The sequence below is a fragment of the Xenopus tropicalis genome, chromosome 6 (genome assembly GCF_000004195.4).
Source record: "Xenopus tropicalis strain Nigerian chromosome 6, UCB_Xtro_10.0, whole genome shotgun sequence".
NCBI lineage: Eukaryota > Metazoa > Chordata > Amphibia > Anura > Pipidae > Xenopus > Xenopus tropicalis.
The window spans coordinates 43,889,908-43,912,862 of NC_030682.2; the positions used below are offsets into that span (position 1 = coordinate 43,889,908).

Sequence of the window (22,955 nt, forward strand, 5' to 3'; positions counted from 1 at the left end):
GCTTACAATCTAAGGTTCATATCAAAATCACACAAGACACAGTGAATTCATGAAAAGTCAAGTTACCTGTCTGTATGTTCAACATATAGGTAGTCTAACCAGTTCTTGATAAATCTAGGAACATTTAGGTCAATGGCAAAAAATGTTTTGATCATGCTTCTTTTAAGAAGAACTGTAGGGATAATGTCTTTCTCTGCTAGTGGTCACTTGACTAGAGAAATGGGCTGCTTATAGAAAGACACTTGTGCAAATACATTTGTTATCATAGGGACTTAATGATTTTATCACATTCCCTAGCAAAGCCCGTCTACTGACATAAATGCCTGCCCCGACAGTCTATTCTATTGAAATGAATGGGAAGCAGCTGCAGAGGTTCTCCATGGGAGGTTAGAGTGTATTTATAGCTGTGCAACCATAATCCTATATAGAACATAATGATCATTTGGCTTTGTGAAATATACCACACAAATATCTTTTAAGTCAGTTAAACAATTAGCAGAATATTGGAAGGACCACAACTCCCTATAGCTTTCCAATATTGCAACGAACACACAAACAGCAGCAGCCCAAGATAAAAAACTGCTAAAAACAGTGATATCTTCAAGCAATCATAGAACACTGCAGTAAAAGGGGAAAAAGGGGAAATAGTTTAACAAAAAAAATATATAAATATTACTGGTTCATAAACACAAAAAAAATTAGGAAATGTTAATTTACATGGTCTGTCTTTTTAATCTCCCCTTCTCCTTTCACAACCAGCAAACTTTATACTTTTGCTTGGAGACCAACTAATTTTCCTGTACTAAATAAAAGTGCTCAATCTTTAACAGCGGGTAGATTATTATTTGCTGCAAAATCTACTTTCTCATACACAAATACCTTTATGGTATACAATGTCTTTTTCCACTCCCTTTGCTAAAAATAAAAGTCTTTACAGCAGGTTCAAACAGCTTGCAGCTATTGCAGAGAGGCACATAGCAGAAACAAATTAACCAAAGTAACCCTTGCTTATGATTTGAAAGCAATCTCCCTTCCGAAGAGCTAAGCGGCCAGTGTATCACAAGGTAGAAACCACATGGCTATGTACCGGCACTGTATGGGTGAATCTCACTACAGCTCTAAAAACACTACAAACCTTGCAAAATAATATTCACTGGTGGGCACCTGAGTTCAATCCATGGAAAAGGGAGAGAGCATTTAGAAAGGAGTCAATGTGAATATCTGAAAGCTTTCAAATGATTATTATTCCCTTTCTTTTATAGTACAGCAAAACAAAAAAAAAGCCAGGGGCACAACACTTTACCCAAGCAACGACATATAATTAACATATTTACATAGCTCAGATGATAATGTATGTCAACGGATACACTTTATATAGAGATTTAGAGGGCACCTGCACAAGAGCACTCATCCAGGGTGATTATTTTTTTTTGCAAAAGCAGTATGGAATTCAGAATGCACCTCTAGTGGGGGATTTCTTTTCCTATGGTAAGTGCCCTTCAATGGACAAGAAAGGTCTTTAGTTTCTAAAGACTAACACTGTAATTGTAAAAGTGCCACGTACCATACTCTTTAATGAATATGCCCCATGTAATCTATGAAAGTATTGTCCACGGCACTGCCAATTCTACTATACCCATAATGTGATGGGTGTGCTTGCCTAGGCAGTAAACTAGATGGCTCTTCACATGGCTGCTAAGTCTCCCCTATGGGCATTTTCTTGTCAGAGACTCTCTAAGGTTATGGTGAACTTAAAGGGGAACTCCGGCTTCTGAACCAAAATTTGTTAAAGAGCCCACACTATACAGAAACTTCTAATATACCTATCACTGCAATCTGTTCCTTCAAAAAGTATCAATATATAATATTAATATGCTAAATATCCAGCTGCAAAACAGTTCTTCTCTTTCTGCATCATTTAGAAATCTTGTCAGGGGAGGAGGGACTAAAACCTTAAGGGTTACAAATTCTAACAACTTCTCCCCAGCTTACAGACAACATGCAGGAACTACATATCCCACAATGCATTGCACTGTGATGTTGCTTTCCTGCACATCCTATGTGCAGGGGAAATTGTGGGCTCAGAAGGATGCAGGCTGAAGGCAGGCTGGGGACAGTCGACCACTGTTCCATTTTTTTTTGTCAGTCAGATCAGCAGGAAAACAGGAGGTTAGGCTTAGATTACTGTTCCAAACTATATTATTATGTTAAAAATCATAAAAAGGCTGCATATTATTTAATATGTTGCAAAGCTGCTTGAAACTATGTTTAATTTTAAAAAAGCTCAAGTTTGGTTCCCCTTTAAAAAGAGAAATATCTCTATGAAGATTCTCATTCACCCGGGTTATGATATACAGTATCTAGTAGAATTAAGTCTGAAACAACTGGAGTTTTTCTTAAAAAAGGTTTCAACACTCATCCGAGTGGCTTCTTCAGTTCAAATGACTGGTAGGGAATTCCCCTATACCTCAAGTAAAAGGGATACTTTTTAGGACAGTAATGTGCTTATTTTGGACCAAGAAAACAGATGGTTTGAAAGAGGTATGAAAGAGGCCATTTATGCCAGACTGAAAAAACCATCCCTGAACCGAGGAGGGGGCCTGAGACACCGCTTGTGAAAACAACTTACAATGCTGCTTTGACATCCTTACCCCGGCAGTTTCACAACAGTTCACACTTCCAGCCATGTACTCTGAAAGATTAACACCTGCATCATTGAGAATCACGGTACCATTGTGACTGCATCATACTTACTTATACCTGTCAGTTTCAGCCAACACCTAAGTTCAATCTGTGACTGTACTACCCTCAAGGGTTTAAATGCCGGGGAATTCTCTACCCCTCATTTTAACTGAAGAAGCCACTCGGATAAGTGGTGAAAAGTTTTCAAGAGTTCTGCCTACTGTCCAAAAACACTCAAATCCACCTCATGGCACTCTGCCACTGGAATCATGTGGTATCAAACAGAGCTTTCAAGGCATTCTTACCTAAAATATAGCAGTGTATATTTTGAGTGCAGAATCGACTGACAAGCAAAAAAAAAAAAGATACCAGGGCTGATTTAAAAACGCAGCTAAACTGCGCCAGTTTAGTTGTCCATAGCAACCAATCAAGTCTTTTATATTGAAACTAGTAGCAGTGTTCAAAATTTACTGCTGATTAATCACTCTCTGTACTTGGGCATTAATAATAATGCAAATGCAAATTTTTAAACAGCAACACTTTTAGCTCCAGCTCCTAGACTAAACAAACAAGGTAGGTAAACAGTAAGCAGTGTTTTTTTTTTTTGTTTTTTTAAGCAAATCTGAGGTTTGACAGTTCTGAAGGGTATTGATGACAGATGAAGCAGGTTGCAGTTGACAGCCAACACCCCTATACTTTTATAATTCTCCTTGAGGAAGGTCAAAGGAGTGAAATCCAGTTGAGTGTTGTAGAATATACATACGTATGTACGTACATTGTTTTGGCTCATAAGAAATCTTATTTTCCTCTACCACTCTTTCCAGCTGGAATGTTATTAGTGTTATTTAAACATTTTCCCAGTTAGACATTTGCCAGGGAAGGTGACTATATCCTTCTGGATGCCATGTCATCATGTATTTTCCATATTTAATGCTTTTCCTCATAACTCCCTAGAGATCTAACAGCAAGCCTCAAAAGGTTATCCAAGGCTACCTTACCATAACTATTTTTTCTTTGTTTTCAGTTTGTTTACAGTTGATATATAAAGAAAGAAAAGAACATACTTCCAAAAGAAAACCTGTGTGTTGATATAACATTGTTTCCATTCAAAAACACTTCTCGGATGACATTTTCCAACAGGTTAAGCCTCTTAAATCAGCAGTATTGCTGGTGTGGTTAGTTTTCTTTGACAAAGTATGTGGTACAAAAGTTAAAATGTATTGGCAGCTGAAGAGAAGTAGTAGCAGGTGAAAAAAAAAACCTCTTAAAGTGAAATGCTGTTACAAGGAACACCAATGTAAAAAAATCAGGTGAAAAAATATAACCTTTTAGTTCTGCTTCCAGGCTTTGTAAACGATTTATTTAACTTTATTTGTATGAACAATAAAAAATATGATTTTTTTTTTTTTTTTTCCAGTTCATCATCGGACTGGCAGGTTAAGAGCTCACCTGCCAATAAACTGATATGTGGTAGAACAGTGGCATATGCACAATTTAAAGACCTACAGAGTTGCACCAGCCTTTGACACAGGGCTAGCAGTTTTGCTTATCAAAGGAAACCTTAAAAAAACTTTGGGTGTAATAAAACAAATGGGAAAAAAACAGAATAAATATGCATTTTGCAATGTAATATTTTTCATTAGACTATTATTGCATTGCAAATAATAGAAGTTATTGCATGCAATAAAAGAAGTTTTATTACTTATACTGGCACACAGGCGCAAGCTAACAACTTCGCAATCTCTAGCCTACTGTACCATGAAGTGCAAAAGGTATATTATATTTATGCAAAGGCAAAATTGCTCAAAATGTGAATATTGGCATTGCAACCTTTTTTCACATTAGCAACCTATATTACATCCCCCCATTTGTGCTTTAAACTGGAAAAGAAAAAACTGTGAATATAGATTATATTGAAAAGGAGTGTTTCACTCTATAGTAGCAAAACCAGCATGCAAATATGGGTAGACTAGTATAGTACCCCAAAACATAATGTACAACATTCCCACTCTACTTTGTTAAACTTTAATTATAACTGAGCATATTTGCAGCATGCATGAACCTGAGCTTTATCTAACTATTTACGGATGGCATCACCTCCATTCATCTCAATAAATCAACTTCCATGAAACACGAATATAAAATGAAACAGGATTGTTTTGCCACCAATATTCATGCAGCTTAAAGGGGAAGGAAAGGCTAAGTCACTTGGGGGTGCTAAAATGTTAAGCACCCCCAAGTGACTTGAATCGCTTACCTCGTACCCCGGGCTGGTGCCCCTGTTAGGAGAAAACCACACTAGCCCGATGCACCTGGGGCAATGCGCTTCCTCATTCCGCCTTCGCTAAGCCTTGACTGAGAGTCAGGCGCATGCGCAGTAGAGTGAAAAAGCCGACTTCTCTGTTAAAGTTCGGCTTTTCACTCTACTGCGCATGCGGCGAAGGAGGAAGCGCTTGCTGCTACCCCGGGCTGGTGCTGTTCTCTCCGTACAGGGGCACCAGCCCGGGGTAAAAGGTAAGCGATTCCTAACATTTTGGCACCCCCAAGTGACTTAGCTTTTCCTTCTCCTTTAATAAGGATCAATTACAAGCTGAGGAAAAGGAAATCACTTTTAAAAATGTAAAACTATTTGCTTAAAATGAAGTCTATGAGAGCTGGCCATCCAGTAATTCAGTCCTTTCTGAATAAAAGGTTTCCAGATAACAGATCTGTACATACATTTGCAGTGTGGTATAGGTTCATGAAACAGCAACAAGTGTTTATTATTACTAATGCTATTCAGGGCAATGACACATGAAGCTACATGTTGCCAGGTACTTGTAAAACAAAATAGACAAAACAGATAATTGTCTGTGTGTGTGTGTGTTTCAGCACAGACAAATCTCAGTATTGTCTGTGGCAGGGTATTTTATAGTTGTAAAAAGTAGTTTGCTACAAGTAGCTCCATGAGTCAAAGCCCTTAGAGTTACCTAAAGGGTAAGTTTATTAAAACAGAATGATATACATTATAGAAACCTCCCAGTATTTATTACCATTAGTCTAGATACCAGAAACAGTGGCTACTTGAAAGCCATCACAACTTGACCACAGGAGATTTAATCTTAATCAGGAATATTGAAAATCTTGCAGACTCAAGTAATAAACCGAGGCTAGTGGGGGTACAAAATAATCCTTAACAAAATGTCAGCTACATAGCAAGTATTTACTTGAATAAACCATAAGGAAACTTTCTTCGATTTCTTAGATTCTCTACTCTTAAAAGTGTTTGGCTGAAAAAATTAAATATACTTTCCTATTAACAACAGTTCCCTTTTGGTACAAGTAAACTGGGAGCAATTTAAAGAAGCACCAATTAACTTTTTAAAAATACTGTCTTAATATGTTAGAATCTGTGCCTGAACTGAATCAAGACACAAAACATTGCTGATCAACAATATATTATATTATCTTGAATAAAAACCAAGTTATAAGGATCTGCAAATCAAATAACATTCATTTTGAAAGTATATAAAAACTACAGAAAGACAAATTCCCTGGATGTAAAGTACACTACATATTACTTCTTACCTGAAAGTTAACATCTTCCTTCTTGAATATCAATGCCCGGACTTCATCAGGATCCCCGTTAAAAATTGCTTGAACCAGGGGTGGCTGAAGTGATAGGAAACAAGGATTTAAACAAAGGCACAATGTAGTTGAAAACATAAATGCATAAGTGCTTTTTGTAAATTCTATATGGCTCTGGTGGTCTGCATAAAGGTCCATACACAGGCCGATAAAAGCTGCTGACGGACCGAGTCAGCAGCATTTCGGGCCATGTATGGGGCCTACTAGAATAAAATCTGGCCAAAGTTGGCCCGCAAGGACGAGAAGCGCATCATTGATGCGGCCCTTATACTAATGGCTTGTATCCCATCTGTGTGACTCAATATTGTCCATCTCGAGGTGGGCGTATCGGGGAAAGTTCCACTTTGTTTGGCAACTTCGTCAACGGACCAAAGATTTTAACAAAACCAAAAACTGATGTTGTTGTACAGGTCCTTCAAATAGAACATAACCTACTTGGGATACAATTAAAAGTTAACTATTCCTTTTGTATTCAATATTTCAAGTAGCTTTTTCTTTATAAAGATAACGTTAATTTTTATTAAGAAATATCTAAATCAATGGAAATATATTGCTTTTATGGAAAATGTTCTTGATGAAACAGACAGACAGGCAATTTGTTTTCATGGTAAGACAACAGATCAGAGAGGAAAATGTGAAAACCCCATAGGAGTGCATTGTCAGGTGATGGTAAAACCAGTAGGCCATACGGGCATCAGCCTTATTGAAGTAACCGCCAGTGTTTATTAGGCCCAAAGAAAAGAAATAAAAGTGAAAATAATGGGCCCTCATAATTTCTCACCAGGCTGCCTATACACACACCATCTCCAATGTAAATGCATGTCAGTTTCTGATCAGAAGCAATAAGCATCTAGAAAGCTTCAGACTTCCCTCCACTTCTCTAGCTTTACTGTCTGATACAAACATTTTCTCTGCACAAATCATGCAAAGAAATGTACCAGAAGGCACTGAGTCATTTTCAATAACATGTTCCATGAAAGGAATCTTTGTATGCATCAAATCTGAATATGCCAAGCAAGCAAAGTCTACCAAACATAAGGTTATTTGCTGTTCTTTCATAACTGAAGGCCATCAGTCTTCAATCATTCAGAAATGTCAGAGGCAATATTTTTGGTGACAGTTTATATTTCTTTAAGATAAAGGAACTAGCAAGAGCATCCTTCATAATACTGGTATGGGATGTATTATCAGGAATGCTTGGGACCTGAGCTGTTCTGTTTAATGGGTCTTTCCATAATGTGGTAAAGCTGCTAAAATACATTCAATCATTAAGAAAACCAAATATCTAGCTTAGTTACTATCAAGTACAAGTTGTCTTATTATTACATAAAAAAATACAAATCTGTCATGAAAAACTGTATGTTTAACTTGGATACCATACAAAATGTCATTAATGTAATTTAGAGCTTTCTGGATAACTTGATTTCCCAGTAATACATCCCATACCTGTGGTTCTTTAAGAGAATGCAGTCCCCAGGCTGGCCACCCTGAAGTGGCCTGGTGAAGTCAAAGCAGAGGGTTGAGCCTGAAGGTTAGTTAACAGTACGCTTGGTCAACCATTAACAAAACCTTATAACATTAATACCGTGCTCATTGTGAAAATAGAGCAAATACACCAGTCACCTGTGCTCATTGTAAATTCTTTTTGCATTACATAAAAAACAGCTAAAATACCGTTAAACAGCACTTTTTCTTTAACCATATAAACAAAAATTTGCTTATGTTAGCATAGCAAAATAGGCCCCTATCTTACCGTTACAATTCCAGGTGGAGTTAAAATTTTTCTTTGAGGTAACTTGGAAGTAAAGTGAGGAGCATCATCTTCCCCCTCCTCCAAAACCACAATGCATACGCGGCTCATTCGATCTATTAATGAGGTTCTATTTCATTTACTAAAACAGTAAGGCAATAAGAAATTGTCCCGTTTATAGATGTTTCTTCTGTTATGCTGTACTAGTATGCTTTAGGGTTGTGTTGTAACACATGTACAGACTTTGAAAACGCTCATTATTCATCATTCATTCATAATACATGCCAATTACTAGTTCGCATCTATTTTAAAACACTGTAAAAAGACTTAAGAAAATATTTCATATTAAATAAAATGCCTCTTTAACCATAAACTATTTCTTCATTAAAACATTTAAAGTAAAACCATTAACTAGTAAGCAGTCACAGCACTAGCAATGGTTAAGAACCGTTTCTCCATCAAAGCACACATAGGAAAACTACTCAGCATCATTTAAGGTCAATTTCTAAATGTAACAGTCAGCTTTTTCTAGCAGCTATAAAATCAAGTTGAAAAAAAGCTGCATTTGTCCAGGGTTTGTCCATAGTATGTTAGAATAATTTGTAGCTTATGCAATAAATATATATCCAGAAACGTCCACAAAATTGACAACTGTAGAAGCTGGCGGTTAGTTCTGGATTGCAGTTTTTTCGTATACACGTGATGACTCAGGCCACAAGTGGCTAGGGCACTCCAGGAGACACGTATCCAGCTAATTCCCAAATGGCACAAAATGATGTGTTTACTTCATTTACAAAACAATAGGCTGCAATTACTGTCATTCCAGGTTAACACCATAGAATTGCTGGTCCAAAAAAAACACACAACGCCAAAAGTACTGCAACCGTACAAATCATTAGCAGCAACTTAATGAGTTGGAAATCTGGCTGTCAAAGTAGTTCATCGGTATGAGCAAGCAGCATCCTTTGGAATCCTCATTCAAAGCATGCATCGGTGTTTCTTCCAACATGTAAGCATCTTAATGCCATCACCTCCGAAGCCAAGCCCTCCGTCAGTGCCACGCTGAATAATATTCTATCTTATGCATTTCCAGAACGACCCCTTTGTTCAGCAGATAGCTTTGAAAGCTGCAGAGCCCCAGGCAGAGAGGCCGCTTGTAGAAGAGCACTGGCTAAAATGCCTCCCCCAGCAGTAGCAGCATTCCATCCCAGCTGTTACGGAAAGAAGCAAACACACTGCAGAGCTGCAGGATGAAATGCCTAGTAATGCTCACATGCTAACAGGAGATTTCGGTCTGTGTTCTACACCAACCAGTAACTTCCTGTGTAGGGGAGGGGCTGGAGGTCCCAGTCTGCAGTCGTCACTCACAATATTGGTGGTTTAGTGACTAATCTGCCCAAAATGGAAAAACGGTCTTTACTTGAAGTTTCAACCTTTCCTTCATGATCCGCATGGAAAATTTGTAAATTGGATGTTCTGGCTGAGTTTAGAAAATATTTCTAACTACTTTCATATGTGGAATTAAAGCTCAGACAAAAAAAAGGCTGTTTCATTTAGGCAAAAAAAATATTCTTTTTCATAATTCACTGCAGTGAGCAAGACATACATCTACTAAACATGAATCTGACAACATTTAATTAGCTACAAGATATTAGGATCTGGGGGGAAACAATGAATAGAGAGTTTTGTATATGAAGCAGACGGCTTTTTTGTACTGTACTGAAAGAGCAGCTCCCCTTATTCTCTGTCATTGTATTTCATCACATCAGCAATCAGACATGGAACTGATACTTTTATATTGGGAGCAGCACTTATACCCTTTCAATAGTAAATAACAATCAGAAGCAAGCACTTTTGTTATACATTGGCAAAGCCTTCCTGCTAAATCTCAGTGGGGCTCATTTATTAACAGTGGGCAAAATTGCACCTGGACAGAAACCCCCAGCAACTAATCAGCGGTTAGCTTTTTTTCAGCCATTACCAGGAAGAACGACAAAGGACAAATTTAATTGGTTGCCATGGGTTACTGTACATGTTAGGGATGCACCAAATCCACTATTTGCGATTTGGTCAAATACCGAACCAAATCCTAATTTGTATATGCAAATTAAGATATAAAAGGGGTAAAGAGAACCACGTGCGAAGTTAAAAATGTTCAACTTCCGTGTTTAAATGAGGAAAAAGTTATGTGATTTTAAGGATTTAGATTTGTTTCAGCCAGGCAACATTAATTCGAAACCTGCTAAAAGAGGCAAATCCAAAACCGAATTCTGAATTTGGCGCATCCTTAGTACAACTGCAAATTTGCACAGTGATAATTAATGAGCTGTAGTGTTTCTTAACCTTTTTCTCATGGGACTCAAATTAAGTTGGTAAAGTGGGTTGAGAATATACATCTCATCTTAAGTATTCTTTAATGCTGGAAGGGGAGCATTAGAACCCATTTTGGGTTGTGACACATAGATTTGGAATCCCTGCCCTAGGATACAGAACTGCTATTCTTTGCCTGAAAAAAATGAACTTTGAATCATGGTATATTTTAATGTAACATACAAAAATCCATGTTAAAAATCAGTTGGTACTCATTCCCAAATAAAAGTACATACACAGGAAAAGAGTATCCATGCACATACATTTGAGGGCACTGTGAACACAAACTAAATGCAGAGCTCATACATGAAGGTCAGGCATATTTTAGAAGCAGGCAAACTATATGGAGCCAGAGTTAGGCATCTGACACAGGTGTCTGACCTCAAACCCCTATTATCAGTACAGGCCTCGTGGGTGCGTTACATATACATTCGCATTGAACACATTTTAAAAAGCTAATTTTAAATGTCTATTTTTACATGCCTATTTTTGTATGCCCTTGTATTTTTAATTTAAAGAGAATGACATATCTGAAAGGATAAGTGTGACAATAATGACATATGGTTCCCATTAGAAAGCACAAAGTGCCCATTTTTTTCACGCATGTTGCCCCAAATGTCATGCCTTTGGGTGCAGCTCTCTGCACTACTGAAGTGAAAAGAGCCCAGTCTCCATCTGAACACTGCTGTCTTTATTTGGAAACCCTGTATTCATAGGGGGAGGTGGTGGGTGCCCCTGACAATGTCCCTTAGCTTGCACACTATTCTCACACAGACTAGGGTACATGCAGGAGAGTCCTGTTTTTTTTAATCTGACTCAAGGAGCAGCTATTGCCCCAGATGCAAGTGCTCCATTTTTGTGCCCCTAAATCCTTCTGACCTGCATACGAGGCAATAATAAATTCCCTCTATGATCTTTATCAGCCTTCAGGTTTCAGAATAAAATGAGCAATTACATCAATAGAATCTGCAAGAAAGTATTTGTGGGAAAGAAGTTCTCATAAAAAACTGCTTGCAAAGGAGTCCCCTGCCTTAGCAAATACTCAGGAAATCCTCCCTTGGCTAGTGCATGAATCACTATGCATTTTATCCTGAAGGAAGTGTATGTCTCATACCAATGTGCACACTGGCAAGATGCCAGGAACCATCTATACCAACTGCACCAAGCAATATTTTTGAAGTGCAACAAAACAAGACAACTCATTCCACCTATGTTGTCATGGGTACAAGTTAAGGTTTTAGAATTAACCCGTGTCTCAGTTTTATTATCTTAGTATGGTAAAAAAAGAGACATATAAAGGTTCATTTATGCATGCAAACACAAAGTCAACAGTACAGGTATGGGACCCGTTATCCAGAATGGTCGGGACCTGGGGTTTTCCAGATAAGGGATCTTTCCGTAATTTGGATTTCCATAACTTAAATCTTTTGCATGCAGCACCTACCCAAGCCAACGGACTTGCACCTAATGTTTGACACTAACTTTCTGCCACTGTTTTCACAATTGTTGCAGAACTGACACAATTCACGCTCACAAAGACACAAACCAAAACAACTTGTGTGTGTGATTTACAAACACGGACACCTGTTTTCAGCTATATTGGTGAAGCCTTTGCAAATTGCAGTATGTGCTATTCTGCAAGCGTATTTATGCTAGAATTTCATTAATGTGGCATTGTTGGTAAGCAAAACTGCAGACTGCTTGTGAATTTGGCTTCATAGAAGAATCCTACAATGTAATGTATTTGAGCATTATACACCGAAAATAGAAATAATCATTCCATTAAAAGTAACCTCTTGCACTGCTCTAATTGCTCAATTTCCCCAAAACAATTACTGGCAGCACCAAGCCATTCCATTTCTGCAGCCCAGTTTTCAAGGCTGTTTAGGCATAAGTGATGACAGCAGTACTATTGTGGGGGACCAAAAATGTAGAAATTAAACTTCAACATGGGGACATATATTATTTATGCTTTATTCCCCTTTAAAATATCCCCTATTTTATATGTATACGTGTGTGTGCATGCAAGCATTGGTAAACAAAACAAAAAAAAAAAGATTTGTATTTGTACAGGCTACAAGAAAACCAATGAGGATGCAGAACAGCAAATAACAATAATTATACCCCAATCCCCTACCCGTTACTTCTGGCTTCTCCTAATTCAGGCCCACTATTTGGAACCCCCGTTACCATATACAGGTCCTTCTCCAAAAATTAGCATATTGTGATAAAGTTCATTATTTTCTGTAATGTACTGATAAACATTAGACTTTCATATATTTTAGATTCATTACACACAACTGAAGTAGTTCAAGCCTTTTATTGTTTTAATATTGATGATTGTGGCATACAGCTCATGAAAACCCAAAATTCCTATCTCAAAAAATTAGCATATTTCATCTGACCAATAAAAGAAAAATGTTTTTAATACAAAAAAAATCAACCTTCAAATAATTATGTTCAGTTATGCACTCAATACTTGGTCGGGAATCCTTTTGAAGAAATGACTGCTTCAATGCGGCGTGGCATGGAGGCAATCAGCCTGTGGCACTGCTGAGGTGTTATGGAGGCCCAAGATGCTTCAATAGCGGCCTTAAGCTCATCCGGAGTGTTGGGTCTTGTGTCTCTCAACTTTCTCTTCACAATATCCCACAGATTCTCTATGGGGTTCAGGTCAGGAGAGTTGGCAGGCCAATTGAGCACAGTAATACCATGGTCAGTAAACCATTTACCAGTGGTTTTGGCACTGTGAGCAGGTGCCAGGTTGTGCTGAAAAATGAAATCTTCATCTCCATAAAGCTTTTCAGCAGATGGAAGCATGAAGTGCTCCAAAATCTCCTGATAGCTAGCTGCATTGACCCTGCCCTTGATAAAACACAGTGGACCAACACCAGCAGTTGACATGGCACCCCAGACCATCACTGACTGTGGGTACTTGACACTGGACTTCAGGCATTTTGGCATTTTCCTCTCCCCAGTCTTCCTCCAGACTCTGGCACCTTGATTTCCGATTGACATGCAAAATTTGCTTTCATCCGAAAAAAGTAATTTGGACCACTGAGCAATAGTCCAGTGCTGCTTCTCTGTAGCCCAGGTCAGGCGCTTCTGCCGCTGTTTCTGGTTAAAAAGTGGCTTGACCTGGGGAATGTGGCACCTGTAGCCCATTTCCTGCACACGCCTGTACACGCCGGCTCTGGATGTTTCTACTCCAGACTCAGTCCACTGCTTCCGCAGGTCCCCCAAGGTCTGGAATCGGTCCTTCTCCACAATCTTCCTCAGGGCCCGGTCACCTCTTCTCGTTGTGCAGCGTTTTCTGCCACACTTTTTCCTTCCCACAGACTTACCACTGAGGTGCCTTGATACAGCACTCTGGGAACAGCCTATTCGTTCAGAAATTTATTTCTGTGTCTTAGGGCTCTGGTACACGGGGAGATTAGTCGCCCGCGGCAAAACTCCCTGCTCGCGGGTGACTAATCTCCCCGAGTTGCCTTCCCCCTGCCATCCCACCGGCGAACATGTAAGTCGCCGGCAGGATGGCAGACGCGGCGGCGCGATTTCGCGCAAATCGCCGAAAAAGACTCGCGAGGCTTTTTCGGCGATTTTGTAGGCGTTTAGAGTTAATTAGTTGATTCAGATGATTAGGTTAATAGCTCGTTTAGAGAACCTTTTCATGATATGCTAATTTTTTGAGATAGGAATTTTGGGTTTTCATGAGCTGTATGCCACAATCATCAATATTAAAACAATAAAAGGCTTGAACTACTTCAGTTGTGTGTAATGAATCTAAAATATATAAAAGTCTAATGTTTATCAGTACATTACAGAAAATAATGAACTTTATCACAATATGCTAATTTTTGGAGAAGGACCTGTGTATGTGCCATGCACTCTGACTTTCTTGCATACATGTGCAGTCACTGTTTTAAATTGTAATCCTAAGAAAAACAGCCCAAGCAGCACTGGCACCAACATCTGCCACAATTCCAAGTTTTAACAGGAACATCCAAGTAACAAATTAACAGTACAGGTATAGGACCCGTCATCCAGAATGCTTGGGACCAAAGGTATTCCGGATAAGGGGTCTTTCCATAATTTGGATTTCCATACCTTAAGTCTACTAAACAAAAAATCAATAAAACATTAATTAACCTCAATAGGATTGTTTTACATCCAATAAGGATTATTTATATCTTAGTTGGGATCAATGACAAGGTACTGTTTTATTACTACAGAGAAAAAGGAAAATCAGTTATAAAATTCTGAATTATTTGATTAAAATGGAGTCTATGGGAGACAGGCTTTCCGTAATTCGGAGCTATCTGGATAATGGGTTTCTGGATAATGGGTTCCCGGATAAGGTATCCCATACCTGTACAGAGAAAAAGTGAAAAAACAGAAACACTGCATACCTGTCTTGTACTTGCCCAGTTACAAATATCAATTTGTGCTTTAACGGTCACATGTACACAAAGATAGCAAAGGAAACCGGTCAAAAACACATACACAAATACAAGTTAAGTGACAAGTAAAGTACCAGTTTGCATCCAAACAAAGCACACTAGAAATTTTGCTAGGTTTAACTGCCTGTAAATAATTTTAAACTACTGTCTATATTTTAGCTCCAGACAAAAAAAGTAACTTTTACGTTTATCTGCTGTTTCCTAGCAATTGGCCAAAATAAGACGCAGTCTAAAAAATAAATAAATTAAACAAAACCCATTTGCAATGTATGATAATTTATCATAATATTATAGGCAAGATCCTAGGGTGGTGTTAGCTATTTTGTGCACAGCTAAAAAAATGCACCAGCCCAAAATGCAAGCACCATTTAACACAACACAACTAGCAACTATGATCCCATGATATGGGTGGAATGGTAGCTAAGTGGTTGGCACCTTTTAAGTGCTGGCTCATGAGTGTGCTCTTCTTATGCATTTTCCTTTTTAAGCAGGAGCGCAAATAGCTACATTCTGGCCTGGACTAGGATTCAAAATAGTCCCTGGCATTTCAAGTACAGAAAGGCCCAAACAGCCCCCCACCAGTCCACTAAACAGTGACTGTCTATGGCAGGGATCCCCAACCTTTTATACCTGCAAGTCACATTCAAATGAAAAAAGTTTTGGAGAGCAACAAAAGCATGAAAAAAGTTCCTGGTGGGGGCAATTAGAGCTATAATTGGCCATTTGATAGCCCCTATGCTGAATAGAAGCCTACAGGAGGCTCTGTTTGGCATTTATACTGGGTTTATATGCAATCAAAGCTTGCCTCCTTACCAGAAATTCAAAAATAAGCACCTGCTTTGAGACCACTGGGAGCAATATCCAAAGGGTTGGCAAGAAACACGTTGCTCACAAGCCACTGATTGGGGATCACAGGTCTATGGCATCTTACAGCAAACCCTTTGGCATTTGCCAAAATCCACAGATTGCCAGTCTGGGCCTGGCTACATCAGTCATTGCCCTGAAACTCAGACAGCAGGTATGTCAACAGGTTGCAGGCTCCTGCCCATCTGCAACTTATTTGGGGGGGTTATCAGAATTTTAAATAAAAATATGTAACCTATATACTGTACACATATATTTAGCAATGTTACTACTAATGGGGCTTTAGGTAATTATTAAAAAAAAAAAAAAAAAAAAAAAAATCATAGATCCACATACTTTTCAACCATCATTATAAATCATGATTTATCAAGGCTAATTAGTTCTAGCAATTAAGTCCTATCGCGGGATGTCCTATGTCTACTTCCCAAAGCCTTCAGTAGCTGTTAATGTTACTTCTGGTAAGTTAAAGCAAGGATACAGAATGTCCTGGCTTCTGCTCTATAACCTTTGCATTCCTGATTTGATTACAGTTGCTGAAGGCCAATACAGGATCTCTGTATTCACACTTCAAAGCCTGCCCCAGATTTTAAAGCAAAAGATCAGCAAACTTCAGAGCCCTTTCGATGAGCATCTACATCCCATTTCACATAAAATAAAGCTAATAAAATAAGAACACAGATAAGTATGTGTCTGTTTTTATTTGTAGAGTGAACTGAATACACAGCTGTAACATACAAGTGTCTTAAATAAGTAAACACATCCTCAAAACTTAAGCTGGACACAAAATGAAGAAATGCGTAAATGGAAAGGCACAAATTCCTTGCGAGTTCCCTTGGGTGCATTAACAGTAGCCTAGAGAAGGATGTTCACATTTCAGAAGTGAAGGGGGGGAGGCAAGGGGAGTTACCATCTGGGAAACACAGAGAAGTTATGATTCACCACATTCTGGGCCCGCAGAAGGGTGGCGACAGACAGTGCATGTAGCTATTTAAAACGTATGGCAATGAGTCACAGGAATACTGGGCCTTCCCAACCACATCACACACACATTCACTGAAATAAAAGCACGTGACTAAAATGCATGGCTTTCCATGAATGTTTCAAAAGTTTTTTTTTTTGTTTTTTTTTAAATTTCAACAGGCAAGTCATTTTATTCAGTTTTAAACAAAATACAAATATATTGTTAGATTTTATGTATATACACATTGTTTGTATATGGTAACTGAAATACAATTGGGATACTTTCAGTGATCATACAAGGATTAGATTACCTTATTCCAACTTTAGTACTTTATAATATTTAAGGATTTAATGTTAAGATTAGGAATTAAACTTTTCCAAGTAAAAATGCCTAATCTAAACCACTAACTCCCTTAACTCTTCATAACACTTTTTTTTCTACCAGCTGGTATTATGCTTGGGGGGATCGTACATAAAGAAGATTGTAGGCATTTATGAGTGGAATCTGCCCCCACTACCATCCATATTGTTAAATATAAGCCACTGCATTGTTGTATTCTGGCTGAAATGCTGCTGCTTGACAACAAACAGCACTGATGCTTTCAGGTGGAAATGATGGAAAATTTGACACTATGCTAAAAAACGAAGGGGCCCATAAACTAAGGGTTTTTTTTTTTTTAAAAAAGTTGGAATTTTTTTTTTGTTTGTCTTCCCTGATTTACATATGTGTTTTTTTGGCATTATATGATTGTTCTCTGTTTGTTTCTCGAAAATTCAAGATAATTCTGGGTATTTTCTCAAAAAATGCGAGAATATTTTTAAACCCACAAATGTTCGCTATTTATAAAACTTTATGTGACTTTTTTAGACTTTCAAAAATTGTGCCAAGTTTAGGCTGCCTAGAACCATTGAGAGCCTGTCCTTGACACATTTTTAAAGGGAAGTTAAATGCATTATTGGCTTCTTTTTCACACAGTTTCAAGGGGAAGTGAATTCCAGCATTGTTTTCTATTTCACACACTTTCAATTATTTTCTATTTTAGACAGTTTCAAGTGAAACTTAAACACATTGTTTTCCATGAATGAGCACCAATGCTTCTAAAATGGCCACTGGACCACTTCCTGTTTTGGAAAAAAATTCAAGGAAATGAACGTCCATTTTAAATTTTCACTTTTTATTCAAGTATTTCCTACAATATTCTCAAAACTTTCAACAAATTTCTCGAATTTTTAGAGAAATAAACAAGTGAACAAACTCTCAATTTTGTATGATCAACTTACAGATTATCATGAATATTAATAAATACATCATTGATCAAATATTTTTAAATCATAACATTCTCTGGAGTTTATGCGAGTTTCTAAAAACAAAAAAAAATCCATTTTTTTTTTAGTAAATGTGCCCCTAAGCCGGTCCAACTCCAAACTCTGCTACACACCTAACATAAAAAGACCCTTACCCTTTTCTATCCATATAACTGAAATAATCAGAATATATAGAATGTTCATCCAACCTGTATGCACTAAAGAAAAGAACATCAACATTTGGGGTGAGCATTTTTTTCTGTCTTTAAACTGTACTTTCTAAACAAATTGCTAACAGACCGCTGAAAGTGATTTACTAGTCTATTTTTTAATCTAATTTAACATTGGAAAATACCAGTTATAAAAACTAAATAAACACTAATAAAGTATGTAGTTATACCAAGTTCAACCTAATTGGTTACCAAGAGTAACCAATTAGGTTGAACTTGGTATAACTACATACTTTATTAGCGTTTATTTACTCTTAGTAACCAATTACTTTTTTTTAATTTACAAATTATTTTTAAAATATTTTATTAGAATATAGAATAGTTCTAATAACATATTTTAAAAATAATTTTGCTAATAGACATTTAATCTATTACTTGTTATAAATAAGTATTCGTCAAGATTTGGAATAAAGGTATGCAATACAGTGAACAATCTAGTAATGCTCTTTTTGTACAACAGTTTAACTGTAAGAGAATTTATTTAGTGCTAGCTTTTATATCTACTTCATTTGTCAGGGTTAAGGAGACCCAAACATTAGTGAAATGTGAGCACTATGGCATACACAATGTTCTGGACACACAAAATGTACAAATAATATTGAGCATTAGTTTTTTCCTTTATGTTTGGCAACTGTAAAATCCCATTCTAGATGTATTTGTGTTATTTTTTGTTTGGATATTTGGGTTTATAACAAAAAAATAATTCCTACAGTTTGTCAACAGTTGCAGATAGTTGCTGGATATATCAAAAACCCAAAACAAAATAGATGCTTGTTCTCATAATAGAGACCATGTTTTACTAGATGAACAAAAAGCCTGTGACAGAATAGAAAAGTTGAAAAATGCTTCCGAACCCCCCTCCTCCAATGAATTCTTTGGAAGAGCCATCAGCCTGTCCCAATAATGTTCCTGCCCCTCGTACATATGTACATGTGTATGGTGTTTGTGCTTAGTTTACTGTTTAAACTATTACAGAAAAAGGGAGATGGTGTTATTCCCAGTTTTCTTTCTTTGTCTGTTATGCCATCCCTCTTCCACTAAGCCCAACTCAGGTGTAATAAAAATCCAATGAATCTCTATAAATCACTACCCAGAGAAGAATGATTTGGGAAACTGAGTAAGTGAACATGCTGAAGGTGAGTGTCAGGGACAATATAGGCATCTAGGTTCACAAAAAGTTGCAGATAAATTTGATTATGAAACACACAAATCAGACTTGTGTTATTATTACTGAGATTAGATTACTTTTTATAATAAAGAAGTTAAATGGATTTACATTTTTCAAACAGAAGGCAAGCAAATTAAAAAACACTTTAAACTTGCATCATTTTACACTCCATATAAAACTAAGCAGAGAATACAAATGACTGGCTGAAAAGAGGCATTCATTAAACAGTCCATTTTATATGCAAAGGATGAAGCGTTTCAGTGTCAAATCTGAACTAAAGCAAATGTTCAGAAACTTCAAATACTGTATAATATATTTGAATGTGATAAAATCAAAAGTAGCATTTAAAAAAAACAAAAAAACACACAGAAATAATAGAAGTAACTGAATTACAGTTTGGTATATATGAAAAAAAATATACATTAATATTGGCTCCAGCCAATTAGGTTTCTCTTCTCTCATCTGAATCCCTTATTATTTTGTTAAATTTTAAAATACAATTTTAATATATGATTAGCTTTTCAGCAGCACGACTGCTGCATCGTTTGCACCTGAAGACAAGTTTATGGTTGGGATCTTTAATATCTCCTTGGGCAGCAAGCTCATTCATGTATATCTGCATTATAGAGAAAGCCACTTGTTATCAATGACGTCCCAATTACCCTGTGTATTATGCCTATGCGCAGTGCTGCAAGGAACATGAGCAGTTGGGGCTGGACTTAAAGGGGTTGTTCACCTTTAAATTAACATTTATTATGTTATGGAATGGCTTATTCTCATCAACTTTTCAGCTGATCTTAATTTTTTTTTATCGTTTTTAAATTATATGGCTTCCTGTTTTGCCTCTTCCCAGCTTTCAGAAGTTGGTAACTGGCCTCGGCAGCAAAAAATATATAAGATATATACAAAGGTTTCTGTATTTCTTGCTGCCATCTAGTGGAAATATATTTTTGACAATGCTCCTTTCCATGAACCATAGTAAATGCTAGAATATCTTTACCAATCTTTCACAAAACTTTCCCAACAACACATTTCCATTACCACTGCGTTTGTAGTTAGGAGAGAATAAAGGAAGAACCTTGCCCACACAAAAAAAGCAAATGTCTACCAATCACTAAACATGACAGTGAGCCAACATCATTTCAAGGGATATTTTGTTTTCAGACCTCTGCTTGATACAAGAATTGCTTAAATTGGAATCATTACTATTATTAAAAAGAGAAAACTCACAACTGAAATGAATGCTTAAAAGATTCTTTTCTTATAGTTTTTGAGTTAAATTATTTTTTAGCCCTATTTGCTGTTTGTCGGAAGCACGTGCAGTGTCAGTTCCCCTGATCTTGCTGCAATCAGCCAGTCAGTTAGGCTGATGCCACACGTGGCGTTTTTACTCTGCCTATTTTCTCAGCCTAAAAACGCCGCACAAGCCACACAGCCAGACTATGGCGTTTTTCAGCCTAGTACTGGTGATGAAGCAAATCCCGTTTCCATGGTGCTAATAGTGCGAAATAGTAAAAAACGCTGCGCATTTCCGCTAGGTCTGGCATCTGCCTTTGTGTATACATAGGAATATGTTGCTGTGCAAATAACGGTGTATTTCGGCAAATGCTTGAAAAATTCGTGGTAAGGCGTTTTCTAGCGTATTTACGCATTGTGTGGTTTCCTTCGAGTCTTTTCAAGTTATTTCTATGGATAATTTTGTGCGTTTTTCAGCCGCCGAGAGAATTAGAAAATACTCAGCGTAAAAATGCCACGTGTGGCATCAGCCTTAGGGAACTCTCACAGTAACTAACAGCAGGTGCGTTTGTTGCATCAAGGCCAAAAAATGCTAAACTGATGCACAAATAGATCTTTAAATATATAGATAACATAAAAGAAATATGTAACTAAAACAATTTGTTGTAACAGCCTTTAAAAGAAGGCATGATCTGTCACACTTTATAACTATAGTGGCTATAAGAGGAGCAGAAAGGCTGGGTGCAAAGTGCAAAAATAGATACAATCGGCCATTTATTGCTTCACTTTGCACCCTGCCTTCCTGTATAAATAATCTGCCACAGAATTCTTTGCTCTGTTTCAGCCAGCCTCTGAACACCGAATTCGGCAAGAACGGAATTCATATATACAGTGGTGTGAAAAACTATTTGCCCCCTTCCTGATTTCTTATTCTTTTGCATGTTTGTCACACTTAAATGTTTCTGCTCATCAAAAACTGTTAACTATTAGTCAAAGATAACATAATTGAACACAAAATGCAGTTTTTAAATGAAGGTTTACGTTATTAAGGGAGAAAAAAAACTCCAAATCTACATGGCCCTGTGTGAAAAAGTGATTGCCCCCCTTGTTAAAAAATAACTTAACTGTGGTTTATCAATTTCAATTTTCAATTTCAATATCAATTTCTGTAGTCACCCCCAGGCCTGATTACTGCCACACCTGTTTCAATCAAGAAATCACTTAAATAGGAGCTACCTGACACAGAGAAGTAGACCAAAAGCACCTCAAAAGCTAGACATCATGCCAAGATCCAAAGAAATTCACGAACAAATGAGAACAAAAATAATTGAGATCTATCAGTTTGGTAAAGGTTATAAAGCCATTTCTAAAGCTTTGGGACTCCAGCGAACCACAGTGAGAGCCATTATCCACAAATGGCAAAAACATGGAACAGTGGTGAACCTTCCCAGGAGTGGCCGGCCGACCAAAATTACCCCAAGAGCGCAGAGACAACTCATCCGAGAGGCCACAAAAGACCCCAGGACAACATCAAAAGAACTGCAGGCCTCACTTGCCTCAATTAAGGTCAGTGTTCACGACTCCACCATAAGAAAGAGACTGGGCAAAAATGGCCTGCATGGCAGATTTCCAAGGCGCAAACCACTTTTAAGCAAAAAGAACATTATGGCTCATCTCAATTTTGCTAAAAAACATCTCAATGATTGCCAAGACTTTTGGGAAAATATCTTGTGGACCGACAAGACAAAAGTTGAACTTTTTGGAAGGTGCGTGTCCCGTTTCATCTGGCGTAAAAGTAACACAGCATTTCAGAAAAAGAACATCATACCAACAGTAAAATATGGTGGCGGTAGTGTGATGATCTGGGGTTGTTTTGCTGCTTCAGGACCTGGAAGGCTTGCTGTGATAGATGGAACCATGAATTCTACTGTCTACCAAAAAATCCTGAAGGAGAATGTCCGGCCATCTGTTCGTCAACTCAAGCTGAAGCGATCTTGGGTGCTACAGCAGGACAATGACCCAAAACAAACCAGCAAATCCACCTCTGAATGGCTGAAGAAAAACAAAATGAAGACTTTGGAGTGGCCTAGTCAAAGTCCTGACCTGAATCCTATTGAGATGTTGTGGCATGACCTTAAAAAGGCGGTTCATGCTAGAAAACCCTCAAATAAAGCTGAATTACAACAATTCTGCAAAGATGAGTGGGCCAAAATTCCTCCAGAGCACTGTAAAAGACTCATTGCAAGTTATCGCAAACGCTTGATTGCAGTTATTGCTGCTAAGGGTGGCCCAACCAGTTATTA

At 37.6% G+C, this 22,955-nt stretch overlaps 1 protein-coding gene across 3 annotated transcripts in view; it reads right to left on the reverse strand.

The window, feature by feature from the left end:
• The window catches only part of ankrd28 (ankyrin repeat domain 28), an 81,848-nt gene that overhangs the window by 39,699 nt on the left and 19,194 nt on the right, over nucleotides 1-22,955 (reverse strand). The window contains exons 1-2 of one of the 3 annotated variants that reach the window (XM_031904539.1): nucleotides 8,063-9,315; nucleotides 6,250-6,333 (exon numbers count right to left, since the gene is read on the reverse strand). In XM_031904539.1, the coding sequence (XP_031760399.1) occupies nucleotides 6,250-6,333; nucleotides 8,063-8,170 (192 nt within the window). In that variant the 5' untranslated portion in view covers nucleotides 8,171-9,315. Of the gene's footprint in view, nucleotides 1-6,249; nucleotides 6,334-8,062; nucleotides 9,316-22,955 lie in introns of those variants that run through there. The other 2 variants (XM_012965566.3, XM_031904540.1) reach the window with 2 other exon arrangements.